Source organism: Loxodonta africana, chromosome 21 (genome assembly GCF_030014295.1).
Source record: "Loxodonta africana isolate mLoxAfr1 chromosome 21, mLoxAfr1.hap2, whole genome shotgun sequence".
Taxonomy (NCBI): Eukaryota; Metazoa; Chordata; class Mammalia; order Proboscidea; family Elephantidae; genus Loxodonta; species Loxodonta africana.
This window is the reverse complement of record NC_087362.1, coordinates 69,180,357-69,197,954: the sequence shown is the minus strand read 5'-3', so window position 1 is coordinate 69,197,954 and position 17,598 is coordinate 69,180,357. Positions and strand designations below refer to the sequence as shown.

The 17,598-nt window shown below is 42.0% G+C and overlaps 1 protein-coding gene across 5 annotated transcripts in view; it reads left to right on the top strand.

Annotated features, from left to right (window-relative positions):
- The window catches only part of TDRD12 (tudor domain containing 12), a 119,604-nt gene that overhangs the window by 87,517 nt on the left and 14,489 nt on the right, over window positions 1-17,598 (top strand). For 3 of the 5 annotated variants that reach the window (XR_002787310.2, XM_010596104.3, XM_010596101.3), the window contains 4 exons: window positions 3,690-3,877; window positions 5,166-5,376; window positions 11,890-11,982; window positions 14,211-14,371. Coding sequence is in view for 4 of the 5 variants with exons in the window: in XM_010596104.3 (XP_010594406.2) it covers window positions 3,690-3,877; window positions 5,166-5,376; window positions 11,890-11,982; window positions 14,211-14,371 (653 nt within the window). In the remaining variant the exon portion in view is untranslated. Of the gene's footprint in view, window positions 1-3,689; window positions 3,878-5,165; window positions 5,377-11,889; window positions 11,983-14,210; window positions 14,372-17,598 lie in introns of those variants that run through there. The other 2 variants (XM_010596103.3, XM_010596107.3) reach the window with 2 other exon arrangements.

Below are 17,598 nucleotides of genomic sequence, written 5' to 3'. Positions count from 1 at the left end.
TTTCCTGATAACTAGGAATCTCAAACATCTTTTCACATGCTTATTGGGCATTTGCATCTTTTTTTATGAATTCTGTGTTCAGAATTTTTGCATATTTTAAAATTCCTTCTTGTTTTTAAGAGTTCATTATACATTCTGGATGTTCTTTGCCAGGTACACATGTTGTAAATATTTACTCTAAAAGCTTTTAATTTTGATGAAGTTCAGTTTATTGTTTTTTTCTTACGTTTTGTTCTTTTCACGTCCTAAATCTTTGCCCACCCCAAGGCCACAAGGATTTCCCTCTGTGTTTTTTCTAGAAGCTTTATAGGTCTAGCTTTCACTTTTAGATCTATGATTTAATTAATTTTTAAATTAAACTAAGATTTATTTTTGTGTGAGGTGCGAGATGGGGACAAGGTTTATTTTTTTCCTTGTACATAATCAGGTACTCCAGCATCATTTATTGTAAGGACCATCTTTTCTCCCTGAATTACTGTTGCGCCTTGGACATAGCCTAGAGACTGTGTATGTGTGGGTCTGTTTTTGAATTCTCTTTTCTGTTCTTTGATCTACTTGTCTGTCTTTACGCCAGTACCACATGGCTTGGTTACTGGAGCTTAAGCCTTACAAACTGGTCAGTAAGACCTCCAACTTTTCTCTCCTTCTTCAGTATTGTTTTGACTGTTCCTGTGCATATTCATAGGAAAGTTGAGAATCAGCTTGCCGGTTGTTATTTAGGAGCCTGCTGGAAGGTTGGTTGGGATTGTAGTGAGTCTGTGAACAAATCTGGGGAGAATGGACGTCTGAACAATGCTGAGTCTGCCAGCTCATTGACATGGCCTTTCGCTCCATTTATCTATTGTTGTCAGGTGCCGTCAAGTCAGCTCTGACCCATAGCAGCCTGTGTAAAACAGAAGGAATGCTGCCCAGTCCTGCACCATCCTCATAATCATTACTATGTTTTAGCTCATCATTGCAGCCAGTGTGTCAGTCCATCTCATTAGGGTCTCCCTCTTTTTCATTGACCCTCTACATTACCAAGCACGATGTCCTTGGCCAGCAGTTGGTCTCCCCTCATGATGTGTCCAAAGTACATGAGACAAAATCTTGCCATCCTTGTGTCTCAGCAGCATTCTGGCAGTTGAAAACACCATGGCTTGGCTCAGCTGCACCTTGGTCATCAAGGTTGACATCTTTGCTTTTTAACTTTAAAGTGATCTTTTGTCACAGATTTCCCCAGTGCCATGCGTCATTTGGTTTCTTGACTGCAGCTTCATGGGTGTTGATTATTGATCTTAAAAGGAATGATATCCTTGACAACTTCAGTATTTTCACCATTTATCATGGTGGTGGTTTTGGTCCAGTTGTAAGGATTTTTATTTTCTTTCTGTTTGGATATAATCCATACTGAAAGCTTCAAGTCATCTTTACTTGCGACAAGCAAGGTTTTGTCATTTGCATGTCACAGGTTGTTAATGAGTCTTCCTCCAACCTTAGTAGCTCACCTTCCAGCACGATATTGGACAGCGTTCTGTGGTTATCTTTAAGGTTTCCATTGGCTAATTTTCGGAAGCAGATTGCCAGGCCTTTTTCCTCATCTGTCTTCCCCTGGAAGCTTTGCTGAAACAAGTTTACCACTTGTGACTCTGCTGATGTTTCAGATACCAGTGGCGTAGCTACCAGCATCACAGCAACGTACCAGGGACGACAGTGCAACAAACTGACAGGCAGGTGGTGGCCATTTAGGTAATTTGTCCAGAGCGTTTTATCTAGGACATTTTTAATTTCTCTGAGCAGTGTTTCATAGTTATCAGCAGATAGGTCTTTTACTTACTGCGTTAAATCTATCCCTAGTGTTTTATTTATTTTTGTTGCTTTTATTGTTCTTGGTGTTTAAATTTCATTTTCTAAGTGTTTTAGGAATTCAGTTGATTATTGTATTCTAATCTTCTGTGGCCATAAAAAATTTAGTTAGTTATCTGCAGGAGGCCTGAGGAGCGTGGGATCAAAACAGGCAGGGAGAGGTGCCCTTCTGGTTTGCTTGGGACTGAGAGGTTTCCTGGGATGTGGGATTTGCAGTGCTAAGACCAGGAAGGTCCCAGGCAAACCAGAACGTGTTGGTCGCTCTGTTAAGAAACATAAAGCTCTCCCCCTTCTGACAAGAAGGAAACAAAGAAGCCCCCCTTTTATTTCCATCACCCTAAAACAGTCACCATTAGCATCTTAGTGTGTTTTCTCTGTCATTTTTCTTTGTACATCTTCAAAAGTTTGTCATTGGTGTATAGATCATGTCCTGCCCATTCCTTGGGACATAGAGTGAGCATCTTTCTCATCCTCAGTTCCACCTCGTGTTCAGTGACGGCCATCAGAGTAGGGCTTACGGAATGGGCTGAGAGCTGAGTGGGATACCAGACGGATGGGGACTCTAAGACACAGAGGAGTCAGCCCCCTGGGGGAGGGAGCTCTCTGCAGGGCTGGAAGGAATACCGAGCTCACTGCCTGTGACGGGGCGTCCTGAGTGAGCACTGTGGGCTGAGGCAGGCTTTCCCTGGGTGCTGCAGAATGGCTGCCTCAGGAACCATGACAGACATGCTCCCTGTTCTCTTGGGGTTGGCCTTCCAGTGGGGACGGTCAGCAGTGGCCCGTGGATAAGGATGATTCCGATGGTTACGGGCAATGTGAAGAGGACGGAATGCAGTAGTGTGAATGGAGAGTGTCCTAGTGTCGGGAGACAAAGGGCCCTTTGGAAATTGTAGGCTGGGAGGGACCCTGAGGAGGGCCACCTGAACCGAGGCCAAAAGATAAGCAGGCCTCAGTCATGGGAAGATCTGGAGAACATCCAAGGCAGAGGAACCAGCAAGTGAAGGGCCCTAAGGTAGGCATTAACACGGTATGTGTGTGGGTCAGGATAAGGCTGGCGAGGAAAGTGGGAGAGTGGCAGGTGATGAAGAGGGGCACGGAGGAGGGGGGCACATGCTGTCAGCCCTGGGACGTGACACCTCTGCCTGCCTCACCTGCCCAGCCTACCAGGTAACTACTTCGCCCTCCTGGCATCTGCTCCAGATGGCCACAGCACTCCCTGCTTAGTGGGGGTTGCTTCCTTCTCCCGTCTGGAAGGCCTTCTTCACACATTGACTGCCGAGATGCTGACATCCTGCCCCCTGTGCACACCAACGGCCCCCACGTGTGCCGGCACCCCCGCACACACTTAGCTGTGAAGCATCTTCATCTTTGTGATCGCACACTAGCTGTGGTCTTATAGTCCATCCCGGGTTGCTGAAAGTCCCTGTAAGACCTGGTTTCATCCCTGTGTCTCCAGCGCTTTGCATAAATAGGTTCTTAATAAAATGCTTCTTACTGCATGAACAAATACGAGGAAAGCCTCAAGAAACTGGGATACTATTTAAGAAGTCGTTTTATAAAAGTGCAGTTAAAAGATAAACAAGGAACACTTAAACGTAATAATGAAGTTTTAAAATAACAAATTGGCAAAAAAAAATCTTCTGTTAAAGTGAAACGGTAATTATTTGTGAATAGTATAAAGTTTGTATTTTGTTTTGCTATTTGGCCACTTCCCCAGTTTTTTAAATCTCTGTCTTCCTTAGGCTTTTAGGTCAGGTGCTGATTTGGGCAGGTAACAAGGGGTGTGTGCATCTTTGGTTTAGATGAAGCTTGTTTTCTGGATGTCTTTACTCTGTGTGTTTCAGATGATACCTTTTTATATTTCGAATGCAACAAACTACTTTGGTCGTATAATTGATAAACATGTGGATCTTTACGAAACTCTTCATGCTGAAATGACTGAATATTTTAAGGATTCTAGTAATAAAACAATTGTTGAAAAGGTGGAGAAGTTTGCATTATACGGATTAGCAGAAAAAACACTTTTCCACAGGTAAAGTGTCCATTTATTTCATCTCAAAAAGTTGTGATGCGCGAAGTAACTTTACATGGTGTTGAATCCGTGTATGGCTGCACCCCAGGCTCCTGGGCACAGGGCACGAATGACGTTGTGACAGCTGACGAGTATCGGACAGCTGCTGCGTGCTCCGTACACAGGCGTCTTCACCGCACTTAATTCTTAGGAAATTCCTGTAAAATGGCTGTCTGAGTCATCCAGGGCTGCTACAACAGAAATAACAAAAGTGGATGGCTGCCACAAATTTATTTGCTCGTAGGTTAGGAGCCTAGAAGTCTGAATTCAGGATGCCAGCTCCAGGGGCAGGCTTTCTCTGTTGGCTGTAGAGGAAGGTCCTTGTCTCTTCTGAGCTTCTGTTCCGGGGCGATCTTCATGTGGCTTGGTGTCTCTCTTCTCCCATCTCTATCTTTCTGCTGGCTTGTTAAGTCTCTTTTATATCTTGAAAGAGATAGACTCAAGATACACCCTACAGTAATTCTGGCTCATTAACATAACTAGGACAACCAGTTCTCAAATGGGTTAACCATAGCCGTAGAGGTTAGGATTTGTAACATATTTTTGGGGGACACAATTCATTCCATAACATTGGGCAGCATCCCAGTTTTACAGATAAGCACATTAAGCCTTGGAGAGCTTATGTAAGTTGTCTAAGGTCAGCTCAATAAATGACAGGCAGTGTTCCAACCTGGGCAAGTCTCACTGACCTGCCTGTTTGCAGCCACTGCTGTTGAATGCCATACCTGGCTCTGCTTGGTTATAGCCTTGACTCAGAAAACTTGGAAAATTTAATTTGCTGTGTTAATCTTCATTGTGTCTTCAATAAAGGGATTTACACTTTTCAAAAGTATTGCACGTTTTTTTCTACTTATTCACACTTTAATTGAAGGAACCCTGGAGGCTCTGAGGTAGGAAGACCTGGCAATCTGCTCCCGTAAAGATTACAGCCTAGAAAACTATGGGGCTGTTCTACTCTGTCACATGGGGTTGCTACGAATCAGAATCTACTTGATGGCACCTAACAACAACACTTTAATATCCACTGCTAAGTGTTGTAGGTGACTATGAGTCCCAGTTGACTTGACGGCAGTGGGTTTGTTTGGGTTTGTTTAGCACTCTTGAAGGCCCTGGTTATTTTATTTCTAGTGTAGAGTAAAACTATGGAGTTCAGGAGTTTTTGTGTTTTGTATATAATAGGTAAGTTGAGGCAAAGATTGTTTTTTCTCTGGAGTCTCTGTGTTAAACTAATGCCACCATTGTTTTCCAGGGTTCAGGTGTTGGAGATGAGCCAGAAAGAAGACACTTGGACCCTGGATAATGTCCTTGTGAAGTTCATAGATGAAGGCAGGACTGGACTTGTTACAAGAGACCAACTGCTTCACCTCCCAGATAGTTTCCACACTCTTCCCCCACAAGCTGTGGAGTTTATTGTTTGCAGAGTGAAACCTGCTGACGATGAAATGGAATGGAATCCAAAGGTGAGTTACTTTGCCTGTTTTTGTTTTGTTGATATTTAGTATAAATTAAACTCAGAATTGAAGCTTACTTGAATTTAGGGTATTGAGTTCGGGCATAGTGCTTGCCAACCAATAATTGTTTCATGTTCCTGGGTATTAGAAGCTGCAGTCTGCTTCAATCCCCACTAATGCAGAAATTCACTAACAGCTGCTATTTACAGAACCATCCCCGAGGTTCAGAGAAGGATTCGGTGCACATGCCTCTGTCACCATTGTTATTAGTGCTCACAGACTTAGAACTGGTATAAAATATGGCTTGTGCTTAAAGTGGCTTTCAAGGAGAAGAGCCAGTGTCAGCACCTGAAAAAATGGATGCCCCATTCAAGGGGGAACATAAGTGATGGGCACCCTCTGCAGAGGCCATCTAATTCTCTTGGGATCAGGAGGATGGTCAGTACAGGTGAAATAGAGGCCAGAAAAGCTTCCAGAGGAAGGGACATTACTTCTGGGCCCTGTGAGGCACTAGGATGTCACCAAGCAGAACACAAGGCACTAAAGGCAAAGACGACAGCCTGTGCGAGGACACAGAGCACAGAAGAGCAGTCCTGTGTGGACTCCGTGGCTGTCTTAAGGTAGGAGTGGAGAGCCCAGCCCTTGCCGGCCAGGTTGAGGCCAGACAGCCCTGCTTTTCACTAGAGCATTGAGTTCTGTTCGTAATGATGTTCCTGATGCTTCAAGGGAAGGTTGAATTTTGTATAATTCAATAATGGGGTATGAAATCAGCGATTTCAGTTGGCAGAGTGAAAACAGTGCGGGTTCTAAGGAAGGAAGTAAACAGGTAAATGTTTCCATACTGCGGGATGCATACGCAGCCTTGCTGTTGTGAGTTCAGTAGAAGTGGCCATTATTAAATAGCATTCTTCTTCCTTCATGTGAGAAATTTTGACTGAGTGTCCACTACGTACCAGGTGCTGTGCCGGGTTCTAGGATGTAGCCATTAGCTAGATGGCTGTAGCGCTTGTTCTCAAGAAGCAGTTGGTCTGTAAAGGTGATTGGCTACAGGATTTCTTGAGGAGCAGCCTTCTTTAGAAATACAAGAAGTTTTCCTGCATGTGTTCTTCCAACTTTATGTATGAAGTTCAAGGTGGAGGGAAACAGTTTAATCGTGACGGGCCAGCTCCCTCTTGTTCTGCTTCACTGGAGTTGAAACATGCAGGAAGAACAGCTCGGGCCGGCCTCATGTTGTGGCCCTACTAGAGAGGAAGATGCCATGTGCCCAGGAAAGAGAATGTTAGGGCACCTCAGTGCCAGTGTCCCTGGCTGCAAAGTGGCTCCATCACCATGACTTCTTCCCCTGGAGCAGCAGGAACAGCTTGCACTTCACTCACATTGAGCTTTTGAAGAAATGAACACCCATACGTTAGAGACAGGTTGATATTTGACGGAGGAAGCAGGGTAGACCTGTCTGCGTTGGGAAGCATGGAGAGCTAGGAGCTCAAAGACATGACCATCCCCCTGTTCCTGGAAGTCACTAGCATGAGACCTTGGGCAGGTTTGCACACCTTTCTGTATCTCGCCTTATTAAACTCTCCTGTTACCATCGTCCGTGAAAGAGGGATGATGGCGTTCATAACCTATCTCACAAGGTTGTTGTCAGGCTCAAGCAGGACCGGATTAAGGCACGCGGGGGGGCTCTAAATACTGATAATCTGTGGTTCCCCCTCCTCTGCTTACTCATGCATGAGAACAGAATATGTGAGTTATATATACACACACGTGTGTGTGTGTTTTAGCTGTCCATGGTGTAACTTCTGTTTAAACGTGACTCTAACAGTGATGGAATGCAGAAGTGGTATAGGCCTTTTTAGTGGAACCAGATGAACTGGATTATGACATTTTTGGTGGATGAGGGTTCTGAGATTTTTACTGTATACCATATTTTCTACAAAAAGAATAGTCCACATATTCTACAACAAAGAAAATGAGTCAGTGAATATAGTTGATTCAACTATCAATGTAAAATTCTGTTGATCTCTCACAACGAGAAAGGACTTTCACCAGTTTTGCCTTAAATGACTCATACTTCAGATTTGATGCTTGCTTTGTAGTAAATGTTATAAATGAACAAATGAGAAAATTTCGTAAAAGAAGATTTAGTGGTTTGAAAATGAATATTACAACAAATAACTATTTTTAGGTAGATCTTCCATCTTTAACATTAAAAACATTTCCTTCTAGAAAATATTCTTTGATGGTTACGAGGGTGGGAAGAAAGGGAGAGGATTATTCACTAATTAGATAGTAGACAAGAACTATTTCAGGTGAAGGGAAAGACAACTCAAGATAGGAGAGGTCAGCACAACTGGACTAAACCAAAAGGAAAGAAGTTTCCTGAATACAACTGAACACTTCAAAGGCCAGCGTAGCAGGGATGGAAGTTTGGGGACCATGGTTTCAGGGGACATCTAGGTCAACTGGCATAACAAAATGTATTAAGAAAACGTTCTGCGTCCCACTTTGGTGAGTGGCGTCTAAGGTCTTAAACGCTAGCAAGTGGCCATTTAAGATGCATCGTTTGGTCTCAACCCACCTGGAACAAAGGAGAATGAAGAACACCAAAGACACAAGGAAAATAGGAGTCCAAGAGACAGAAAGGGACACATAAACCAGAGGCTACATCAGCCTGAGACAGGAAGAACTAGATGGTGCCTGGTTACCACCGATGACTGCCCTGACAGGGAACACAACAGAGAATCCTTGATGGAGCAGGAGAGCAGTGTGTGATGCAGACCTCAAATTCTCATAAAAAGACTGAAACTGGAGGGACCCTGGAGGTCATGATCCCCGGACCCTCTGTTAGCCTAAGACTAGAACCATTCCCGAAGCCAACTCTTCAAACAGGAATTGGACTGAACTATATAAGACAGAAAATAATAATAGTGAGGAGTGAGCTTGTTGGCTCTGATAGACACGAGACTATGTGGGCAGCTCCTGCCTGGAGCCAAGATGAGAAGGCAGAGGGGGACAGTAGCTGGTAATGGTCACAGGGAATACAGGGTGGAGAGGAGGAGTGTGCTGTCTCGGTGAGAGCAGCTAGGAGTACCTAGCAAGTTGTGTATAAATTTTTGTATGAAAGACTGACTTGATTTGTGAACTTTCGGTTAAAGCACAATAAAAAGAATTTTTTTTAGTTCTTATAAATTCTTCAATGATTTCATCACAGTTAAGCTGCTGAACAGTATCTCCTTCCATACATAAGGATAATGAATCTTTCTTGAATTGTATGGTGAGAGTATTTGAGTCTCCTTAGGGACTGTTGTACAGTTTGTGAACATTAAAGTTAGGAATATGTGTAAAGCCATTAACATTGGGGAGTATGCATTGTATTTTATCTTCTGTTACGGACTCGTACATGCCTACATGAGTGAAATTTGTCTTTCCTGAATCTGTAAACTTAGCTCTCATGTAAGAATGAAATTGTCACACTTGTCTGTAAAGGTTTATATTGACGTCACAGGGAAAAGGCTGCAGTAGTTTCTTGGATGCTTTCGTCCATTCTTCATCAGGTGTATCCACATTGTTTAAGAAGGAAAATCTATTTGAAAGAACTTCATACACTTTTACCCTTCTTTCCATGCAAGATTCAAGTGTGTCAATGATGGTGTAGCGTGTGGTTACACGAAATTGATCTCTGGCCCTTGAGGCTTCTGGAGCATTTCCATCATTTGTTTTTTTCTAATGCTTCTGTGAGGGTGAACTGCTTAATAATTAGTATTTGGCAGTATTTGTTTTTTTTTTTTTTTTTCAGATTTCTCAAAATCTTAAATTATCCGAACATCCTGTTAATGACTGGTAGAGATCTGTGCATGTCTTTAAATTTCCTTCTGAATCTTGGAGAGCCTGACTTCCCTGATGAACATGCTGCAGTATATTGTTCCACACGACCAGTGGAAATACATACTCTAGTGTTTGCATTTTGTTGGCAATGCTTCAGCTTCCCTTTTGATATCTCCTTTTTGTGTCTGGTCTTCAGCAGTATTTTCTGAGGCATCTGGAGTCTGAGCGTACGATTCCAGGATTGCACTCGTTACTATAGCATGCGCTTCCCAACGTGTATTAGAAAGAGGTTTTACTACTCGATCATTACCTGAATGTGTTTTAAGAACTGCACGTCAGTGAGTAGAGGCAGCAAAAAGCCTAGTAACTGAACAGTAGGGGAAAAAAACAACTGCTTCCGGACAGCAGTCTACAGCGCTGCGTGCTACAAGATGAAGTGAATGTGCAGCATGTGGTGTGAAAATGGCAAATTTGTTACATTCTAAAATGTTTTGTTGCTGCCTTTGTAAAGCCCTGACATATTGGCAGCATTGTCATAGGGCTGGCCTCTGCACTTAGAAAAGTCAGTTTTGCAGTCTTCACATAAATAGCGAAGTACTTGGTGTGCACCTTCTTCAACAGGATGACTTTTTTAGCCAGTAAATGTGATAAAATCACTTGCCAGGTTTTCCATCTTTTGGAGAGACATATCTTAAAATTTAGGTGATGTGTATGAGAAAGATCAGGAGTGGAATCCACAGACAGACTGAAATATCAAGGTGTACTTATTTCACCGAAAATAGTTGATCAAACTTCAGCACTTACTAAGTTTATTAATTCTTCACACGTTGTTTTGACTACATGATTGGTTGCCCTTTCCTTTGTTACCATGTTTTGAGTTGTGATCTGCTAAAAATGGATCAGACTGAACACAAGTTCAGGTAAACCCCCAAAGCTTTCCATTTTGTGGGGACTCAGGCACTTCATTTCTTCCTCAAAAAGGTATTCCATGTTCAGCGATAGTTAAAATGACAGGACAGTGCATTGCCAGACAGCTTTCCAGTACTGACATTCTTAATAAATTTGTGTATCCAGCTCATGAGTTAAGCCAAAACCACGTCTTTGATTTAAACAACAACATAGAATCTTTTTGAGTTGAATCTTCATGCTTACCAGTCATATTCAAGTTGCACCAATTGCTACATCCGTTCTGTAGCAGATTGACAATTAAATGATTTAGGACTGAATAATTTGCAAAGAAAACAACATACAGAGCTGACTGATAGAGGATACAGTAGCCACTTATAATTTTTACCATTAGCTTTGTACTCTAGAAATATATTCTGGCTACAGAACCCCATTTATATACCATCCAGAAATTTTAGACACAGATTTTGAAATGGCTCACTGTGATGCTGACAATCACTTACCTTTATTTCTATTCAGAAATTCACATCACCAGAAGAAAAATTTATTCCACAAAGCAGGATCTGTATTTCTGCTCTTCACGGGGTCTGCAGATGTGACCATTTCAGATTCTAAAGTAGTTTCACTTTGTATGCCAATTTTTTTTTTCACTGCAGCAAGGGATGGATGCAGAATTTGGAACGTTATTTTTGTATTGCTGTTAAAATTTCAGCATTGGCAGGACTAGTACAACGATTTGCACCCATTAAACTCACGCATTCAGTAGAAGAAGTCTCTTCTGATTAATTAATTAGGTTTTAAAAAGAAAGTTAATTTTGCAGTTGTCTTTAGAGATTGACAAATCCTTTTCTTTTTTTCTTCGAGCTTTCATTTTTGTACTCCACTTAGTTGTTGCCGTTTCATTTTACCTGGATATAAAATTGTATCACTTTTTGAGTTTGGTTCTACCGTAGCAAGTACATTTGAATAATTGAAAATTAGTAATATTTATAAAATAAAATTTGCATTCAAATTTGGGTATTAACACGAACATTTATATTTGAAAATTAGTAAGTGAAAAAAATTGATTTGGAACATGTAGTTTTGGTCTTCTTAGGCCTGAGAGAGTCAAAAGGAATAGTACTTAGAAGCAGTAGGACATAACGTCACGCGTCTGTTGTATCATGTTGTTGGCGGGCCCTTTGCAGATCTCCACGAGTGTCTTCTGTCTTGAAGTAATACTGAGAAGCTTGTGCACTCACTTTCCCTCCTTTGATGCTGTGTAGTCACAGTTCACTGGATTACTGATCATAGCCAGCAGGGGCGAGAGCAGTGGAAAGAACACGATAGAAATACGACTGTATGTGCAGCCTGAATACGTGTTTTGGTTCGCTTTGCGCAGTACCAGCTACGTCATGAGTCACGTCATTATGGTGCTGCCGGTGCATTCTCATGTGGCCGATGAGAGAGACCTGAATGTGCGGTTATATCTGATCTGTCCGAGATGTAAAGGAAAATATAATTGTTATCCTGTATGAAGCTTATGAAATGGTGTCAATTTCTTTTAGTACCCTGCCAGCTCTCTCCCACTCCTTGTGTCCTGTCTACTTGGCATATGTGGGTCTTTACTTTGGATAACTGGTGCCCCTGTCTTGTTGATGCCCTGAGCACAGGTTTACCCTTGTTTATTGGGTAATCCATCCCTGGGCTGAAGTGAAATGCCTGGAGAGTTTTTTAGAGAACTACATGTGACATGTACAAAGTAAAGTATTTTGAAAAAGCCTAAGGTCAGTAACTTCGGCATTTTTTTAGGTTACTAGGTACATTCATCATAAAATCATTGGAAAATTGCATGATGCAAAGGTGATACTGGCTTTGGGAAATACCATTTGGATTGATCCCATGGTAAGTATGCCATTTTCTTAAAAAGATAATCTATGTTTGAATGGACCTCTAAAATTATCCAAATTATTTTAAATACTGTAGAACCTGTAGTTTGAATTACTGATTGCTTACATAAAAGGAGGCTTACTCCGGTTTCTGCTTTAGGGAGAAAGCTTTGTTTTCAGGCATTTGGGTCATGAATTTGGTTGTAGGTTTACTTTTTTTTTTTTTTCAGGGAATATTTTACCTAACCCAGCATATCATACACTATCACAGGTAGAGCTGAGACAAAAGTTCTGTGAAATTACACCTACTGTATGTGACCTTCTCTAATATTTATTATTCTATTTTTCTTTTTAAAGTGTTGATCACAAACCATTGAAGAGGCTTTAGATAGTGTATGAGAAGCCCAGGGTCAGTGCCTCCATGGCAGAACAGTAGCCCCTGTCTTTTCTAGTTTGTAAATGATCTTAAAATCCAGGGACATGATCAGTAATGTCAGGGATTCCAGTCCTTGAGCATTCAAATTTGGGTTTTATTATGTTGACAGTTTCTACCTGTTTATGTAGCAAATTAAGTAAGTTCCTACTCTGTGCAAGGAAGGAGCCCTGGAGGCGCTGTGGGTAAGAGTGCTTGGCTGCCAACCGAAAGGTCAGCGGTTGTAACTCACCAGCTGCCCCTCGGGAAAGAGATGTGGCAGTCTCCTTCCATTCAGATTACAGCTGTGGAAGCCCTATGGATGCAGGTGGAGATTCCAGGCTCTTTGTGTATGTTGTTAATAGGATTGTAGCTCCATTTTATTGGAGAAATAAAACGGGAACTTTATTCAGGTGGCATTTTTTAAACTATAGCTAAGAGATTGAAGCAAAAGAAGAAAGCCATCCTGGGAGATACTTTTCCGTAGCTCCAAAGTGTGTCGCAGTGTGCCACTGGCATGCTGGAGGCTGAATTGCTATCCCCACACTTGCCTTGTTTTCCACCCAAAGCAGCTTGGTTCCTGGTTTGAGTGGAGAAGGCTCTTCTGTACATCCCCCGATGGTGTTCACCCAGGAGGGTGCCCAGCCAGTGCCAGCCTGCCCCTCACCCCGGCCTGGGAGGGGCGTTCCGTCCTGTGTTCACACACCCCCATCAATAGCAGCTGACTGCTGTGGATTTTCAGGTTTTACTCAGTTTTGTATTAAATCGTACTAATGTAATTCCGCCGCTATTCATAAGGTTTTCACTGGCTAATGCTTTTCAGAAGTAGACTGCCGGGTTCTTCTTCCTAGTCAGTCTTAGTCTGGAAGCTCAGCTGAAACCTCTCCTCCATGAGTGACCCTGCTGGTATCTGAATACTGGTGGCATAGCTTCCAGCATCACAGCAACACACAAGCCCCCACAGTACAACAAACTGACAGACACTTTGGACATGTTGTCAGGAGAGATCAGCCCCTGGAGAAGGACATCATGCTTGGCAGAGTACAGGGTCAGCGGAAAAGAGGAAGACCGTCAACGAGGTGGATTGACACAGTGGCTGCCAACGATGAGCTCAGGCATAACAACGATTGTAAGGATGGCGCAGGACTGGGCAGTGTTTCGTTCTGTTGTGCATAGGGTCGCTATGAGTCGGAACCAACTCAACAGCACCTAACAACAACAACAATGTAATTCCACGTTAAAGCAGACTGTTCACTTAATGGAGGCTATGCATGCTTTGCCTAATGTTTTATAAACTGAAATAGTTAAGGATGTTGGTTGCAGAAAAGCCAATTTCTGGAGGAAGCTGTCTGCCACACAGGATGTAGGGCCTTGGTGTAGGCCCTTTCTGGGTACCTGTTGATCCTGAGGATCCGCCTTGTTCGGGGGCGGGGGGGAGTGGTGCATGACTCACAGAACATAATGAGCCCTCAGTCGAGGCCTCCCCCTGGTAAGATCAAGCAGGTCGGGTAGAAGTAGTGAGATACTCGAGGAATTTGCTGTCTGGTGACAGCATTACCGATGGGTCTTGTCTAGGAATTTTATTCCAGGATTCAATCTTGGTCCCTTCCCAGTCCTGATCACATTTTTAGGGTATAGGGCTGGGCTCTGGAAGATTCTGATGTGACCTTGTTTATGAAGTAATCTGGGAGCTGCCAGTAAGAAACCTTGCCAATGTGGTGTGTGCCAGACTGCATTAAACATCCAGAGGGAGGCTGTGAAGCCGTGTGAGAGTGTGATTCATACAATTGAAGATGACACCTGCAAATGTTGTGTTTTTTCTTTGATTCAAGGTGCACATCACAAAACTTGCAAATTTGAAAACTTCTGTCATCGACTATAATGTTCGAGCTGAGATTTTGTCAACTGGAATGGGCACTGATAATTCGGAACACATAGAACAACTGAAAAAATTATATGAAGGAGCTAAAATGCCAGCTTTTGAAGAAACCCTGTAAGTGGATTTTTCTCATCCTTTGGAGGAGCTGCTGTGTGGAAGTATAACTCACAAGTTATTGTAGGCATTTTTTTATGGACGTGGAGATAGGGGTTTAATGAGCTCCCTTGTCCTCATCACTCAGCTTCAGTAATTACCAAGTTCTCCAGAATCTTGTTCAGTCCATACTGCACCCCACACCTTTGTTTTTGGTGGGGTATGGTAATACAAGTGTGTGACGTCACCTGTAGCTCTTCCAGAAAAGGGTTTTTATTAACGCTTTATTGGCAGCACATGTACAGAAAAGTACACACAGAGACATCTGGTGTGAACACACCCAGGTAACCAGCCCCAGATTAAGAAAGAGCATGACCCAGAGGCCTCTTCGTGTGCCCTTCCAGTTACTTCCCCTCCCCAGGGGGAGCTACTGTTCTGATGTGGGAAAGCACAAGATGGGTCTTGCCTGGCTTTGTACTTCGTGTGACTAAAATCACGCAGTAATGTCTCTTTTGTGTCTGTCGTCTCCAGCTCAGCCTTGTTTTTTCCCCCCTTGGCAAGATACTATATTTTGATTTGAAACGTTTGTAAATTTTTCATTAATCTTTTTTTTAAACATTTTATCATTTTTATTGTGCTTTAAGTGAAAGTTTCCAGAGTATATGTATGAGTTTCCCATTCAAAAGTTTATACTCAATTTGTTTAATGTCGTTGGTTGCACTCCCTGCAATGTGTCAGCTCTTTCCCCTTTCCCCTCGGATTCCCTCTTGCCATTTGTCTGATTTTCCTGTCTCTCGTTGGCTTCCTTTGCCTTAGTCTAGTTGTGCTGACTTCCCCTATAATGTGTATCACGTTCCCCTTCACCAAAGTTAATACATGCCTCGTGTTTGGTTAGCAGCTTCTCATCCCTGCCCTTCCCCTTCCTGGTAACTATCACAAATTGTTTCTTTCTGCATGTAAACCTTTTTTTGAGTTTTTATATTAGTACCATCATGCAATATTTGTCCCTTTGTGATTTACTTAGTTCAGTCAGCATAATGCCCCCTAAGTTCATGCATGTTGTGAGATGTTTCCTTGAATACATGGTTTTTACCATTGCGTAGACTCCATTGTGTGCATGTACCATAATTTACCCATTCACCTGTTGATGGACACTTAGGTTGTTTCCATTTTTTGCTATTGTGAATAATAGTGCAATGAACATGGATGTGCACATGTCTATTTGGGTGACGGTGCTTATTTTCTAGATATATTCCTAGGAGTTGGATTGCTGTATCATATGGTATTTCTATTTCTACCTTTTTAAGGAACCACCATGTCATTTTCCACAGTGGTTGTACCATTTTACATTCCCATCAGCAGTGTATGAGAGTTTCAATCTCCCTACAACCTCACCAGCATTTGTTCTGTGGTTTGTTGATCAGTGCTGTTCTCATAGGGGTGAGATGGTATCAGATCGTGGTTTTGATTTGCATCTCTCTAATGGCTAGTGATTGCAAGCATCTTTTCATGTATTTGTTGGACACCTGAACGTCTTTTAGTGAAATGTCTGTTCGTGTCCTCTGTCCATTTTGTGATTGGATTGTTTGTCTTTTTGTTGCTGAGTTGTTTTTTGTATATTTTAGAGATTAAACCTTTATCACATATGTTGTTGCCAAAGACTTTTTCCCTGTCTGTAGGTTCTCTTTTTAAGATCTTTTGAGGTCGGGGCCAAGATGGCTGACTAGGTAGACGCTACCTCGGATCCCTCTTGCAACAAAGACTCGGAAAAACAAGTGAATCGATCACATATATGACAATCTACGAACCCTGAACAACAAACACAGATTTAAAGAGTTGACCTGAGTGACAGAGATGGAGAACGAACAACTACAGGGAAGCAGCGACTGTTTTCGGAGCCTGGAGCCAGCGTACCAGTCAGTGATGGCTCGGAGACAGCAGTCGATATCAAACCACATAAAGAAGCAGACCATGACAGCTTCTACAACCTCCCAGACAAAAGAATCAAAATCTTTCCCAAATGGACATACAATCCTGGAATTATCAGATACAGAACATAAAAAACTAATTTACAGAATGCTTTAAGACATCAGGGATGACCTCAGAAATGAAATAAGGCAAACTGCAGAAAAAGCCAAGGAACACACTGATAAAACAGTTGAAGAATTCAAAAAGATTATTCAAGAACATAGTGGAAAAATTAATAAGTTGCAAGAATCCATAGAGAGACAGCATGCAGAAATCCAAAAGATTAACAATAAAATTACAGAATTAGACAACGCAATAGGAAGTCAGAGGAGCAGACTTGAGCAATTAGAATGCAGAGTGGGACATCTGGAGGACCAGGGAATTAACACCAACATAGCTGAAAAAAAATCAGATAAAAGAATTTAAAAAATGAAGAAACCCTAAGAATCATGTGGGACTCTATCAAGAAGGATAACTTGCGTGTGATTGGAGTCCCAGAATGGGGAGGGAGGACAGAAAACACAGAGAAAATAGTTGAAGATCTGCTGACAGAAAACTTCCCTGACATCATGAAAGATGAAAGGATATCTATCCAAGATGCTCATCGAACCCCATTTAAGATTGATCCAAAAAGAAAAACACCAAGACATATTATCATCAAACTTGCCAAAACCAAAGATAAAGAGAAAATTTTAAAAGCAGCCAGGGAGAAAAGAAAGGTCTCCTTCAAGGGAGAATCAATAAGAATAAGTTCAGACTACTCAGCAGAAACCATGCAGGCAAGAAGGGAATGGAATGACATATACATAGCACTGAAGGAGAAAAACTGCCAGCCAAGGATCATATATCCAGCAAAACTCTCTCTGAAATAAGGCGAAATTAAGATATTTACAGATAAACACAAGCTTAGAGAATTTGCAAAAACCAAACCAAAGCTACAAGAAATACTAAAGGAAATTGTTTGGTCAGAAAACCAATAATATCAGATACCAGCACAACACAAGGTCACAGAACAGAACATCCTGATATCAACTCAAATAGGGAAATCACAAAAACAAATTAAGATTAATTAAAAAAAAAAATGCTCAAAACAGGGAATCATTGAAGTCAATATGTAGAAGATCACAATAATCAAAAAGAGGGACTAAATACAGGTGGCATAGAACTGCTATATGGAGAGGGATACAAGGCGACATAGGACAATACAAGTTAGGTTTTTACTTAGAAAAATAGGGGTAAATATTAAGGTAACCACAAAGAGGTATAACAACTCCATAACT